The 2,158-nt window shown below is 47.2% G+C and overlaps 1 protein-coding gene across 1 annotated transcript in view; it reads left to right on the forward strand.

Moving 5' to 3' along the window:
• The window catches only part of LOC311123218 (extracellular calcium-sensing receptor-like), a gene marked incomplete at both ends in the record, with an annotated part of 4,719 nt that extends 2,966 nt beyond the window's left edge, over positions 1 to 1,753 (forward strand). The window contains 4 exons of the mRNA XM_084197477.1: positions 78 to 305; positions 497 to 620; positions 726 to 1,201; positions 1,307 to 1,753. Coding sequence (XP_084053603.1) covers positions 78 to 305; positions 497 to 620; positions 726 to 1,201; positions 1,307 to 1,753 — 1,275 coding nt within the window. The remainder of the gene's footprint in view (positions 1 to 77; positions 306 to 496; positions 621 to 725; positions 1,202 to 1,306) is intronic.
• Positions 1,754 to 2,158: the final 405 nt, after the last annotated feature.

Consider the following 2,158-nt stretch of genomic DNA (forward strand, 5'->3'; position numbering starts at 1 on the left):
TATTTACAGTCATTATTTAATAATCCTTCATGGTTTTACGACATTATCTCCTCCCCTCACCCTCTCATTTCATCCAGCTCTTACACCACCTGAAGAGGGTGAATTTCACCAATCAGTTTGGGGAGAAGGTGCATTTTGATGCCAACGGGGAGCCTGTTCCCCTCTATGACATTATTAACTGGCAGAAGGTCAGCAGTGGAGATATCATGTTCCAGAAAGTAGGAAGCTATGATGGCTCTGCCCCCCTCAGCCAACAGCTGCAGTTGGACGAGAGCGCCATCGTGTGGACAGGAGGAAAATCACAGGTGGGTTGTAGTAGAAGCCGGGGTGTGGAATGAGTTTCCATTTAAGCTAAATATTCAACTTTCCGCAAATAAGACTAGAACTAAAGTAAATGAGGGGCCTTTGTTTGGGTTCAGAGTGGTCTCCCCTATGCAGTATTTGATAGGCACAGGTGATGGCTTATGTGGTGACTGTGTCCTGTATCTCTCCCCAGGTGCCAGTGTCTCTGTGCAGTGCTCCCTGCCCCCCTGGCAGCAGACAGGCCCGTCGTCCAGGAGAGCCTCCCTGCTGCTTCGACTGCCTGCCCTGTGCTGCTGGGGAGATCAGCAACCAGACAGGTACACACACAGTGACACAACTCACCATCATTTAAAAGTTCTGCTCTTATTTCTATGTTGTTTCATATAGGCCAATGTGTGTGTGCATCGTGTCCTCCCATGCAGGTTCCTTAGAGTGCATTAGGTGTCCTGAGTTCTACTGGTCAGACAGAGACAGGGTGAAGTGCGTCGCTGGGATAGAAGACTTCCTGTCCTTCTATGACACCATGGGCATCATCCTGGTCTCACTCTCCCTGCTGGGTGTTGTCACGACAACCACCGTCACAGCCATCTTCCACCGTTTCCGGGCCACGCCCGTTGTCAAGGCCAACAACTCAGAGCTGAGTTTCCTGCTTCTCCTGTCACTCAAGCTTTGCTTCCTGTGCTCGCTGCTGTTCATTGGGCGTCCGTCTGCGTGGTCGTGTGGTTTCCGCCAGGCAGCGTTTGGGGTTAGCTTCGTGCTCTGCCTCTCCTGCCTCCTAGTCAAGACCATCGTGGTGCTGCTGGCCTTCAGGGCCACTGTACCAGGCTCCAGTGCCCTGATGAAGCTGTTTGGACCTTCCCATCAGAGGACACTGATTCTCTGCACCACCGCCCCTCAGGTAGAGCTGTTGAACTCATCAAACAGTAGTTTTACCTAAATAACCTTTTGATGTTTGTCATGATGGCCGGCCACATGATGCTTATTGTTCCACCACTTCCCCCAGGTGTGTCTCTGTGCTGGCTGGCTCTCTATGGCTCCCTCCATCCCATTCAGGAACTCTTCGTACCAGGGTCTGACCGGCATGATGGTGCTGGAGTGTAAGGAGCCCTGGCCACCAGGGTTCTATTTGGTGCTGGGCTACATTGGCCTGCTGGCCTCTCTCTGTCTCCTCTTAGCCTTCCTGGGACGCAAACTCCCTGACACCTTCAACGAGGCCAAGCTCATCACCTTCAGCATGCTGATCTTCTGTGCCGTGTGGATCTCCTTCATCCCAGCCTACGTCAGCTCTCCTGGGAAGTACACTGTAGCTGTGGAGATATTCGCCATCTTAGCGTCAAGTTTTGGACTGCTGCTGTGTATATTTGCCCCTAAATGTTACATCATCTTACTGAGACCAGAGAGGAACACTAAGAAAGGGATGACAGGGAAACACCAAGGAAACCAGAGATGATCATAGTTGAGATTTAGAGTTACTACATAAGTAAAAAGAACAGCTAATTGTAAAGTGTTATATATATATATATATTGGGGGGGGGGGGGGTGGATCAGCTTAATATTGCAGATAGATTGTATCTTCTATCAATGTAATTGTCTGCATCACTTCCAATCCCCCATGTTTTTTAAAATATATATACTCCCCTTTATTACTTTTCAACTCCACCATCCTTTCCCTACTTGGAGTAAATTAGTGAACCACAATGCCCAGGCCTCTACTTCCGGTCTATACTTACTATCTACACCTTATGGACAGAGTTAATTTCACAATAATTATATTATATATATATATATATATATATATATATATATATATATATATATATATATATATATATATATATATATATATATATATATA

The sequence above is a fragment of the Coregonus lavaretus genome (genome assembly GCF_964263955.1).
Source record: "Coregonus lavaretus genome assembly, contig: HAP1_SCAFFOLD_553, whole genome shotgun sequence".
Classification (NCBI taxonomy): domain Eukaryota; kingdom Metazoa; phylum Chordata; class Actinopteri; order Salmoniformes; family Salmonidae; genus Coregonus; species Coregonus lavaretus.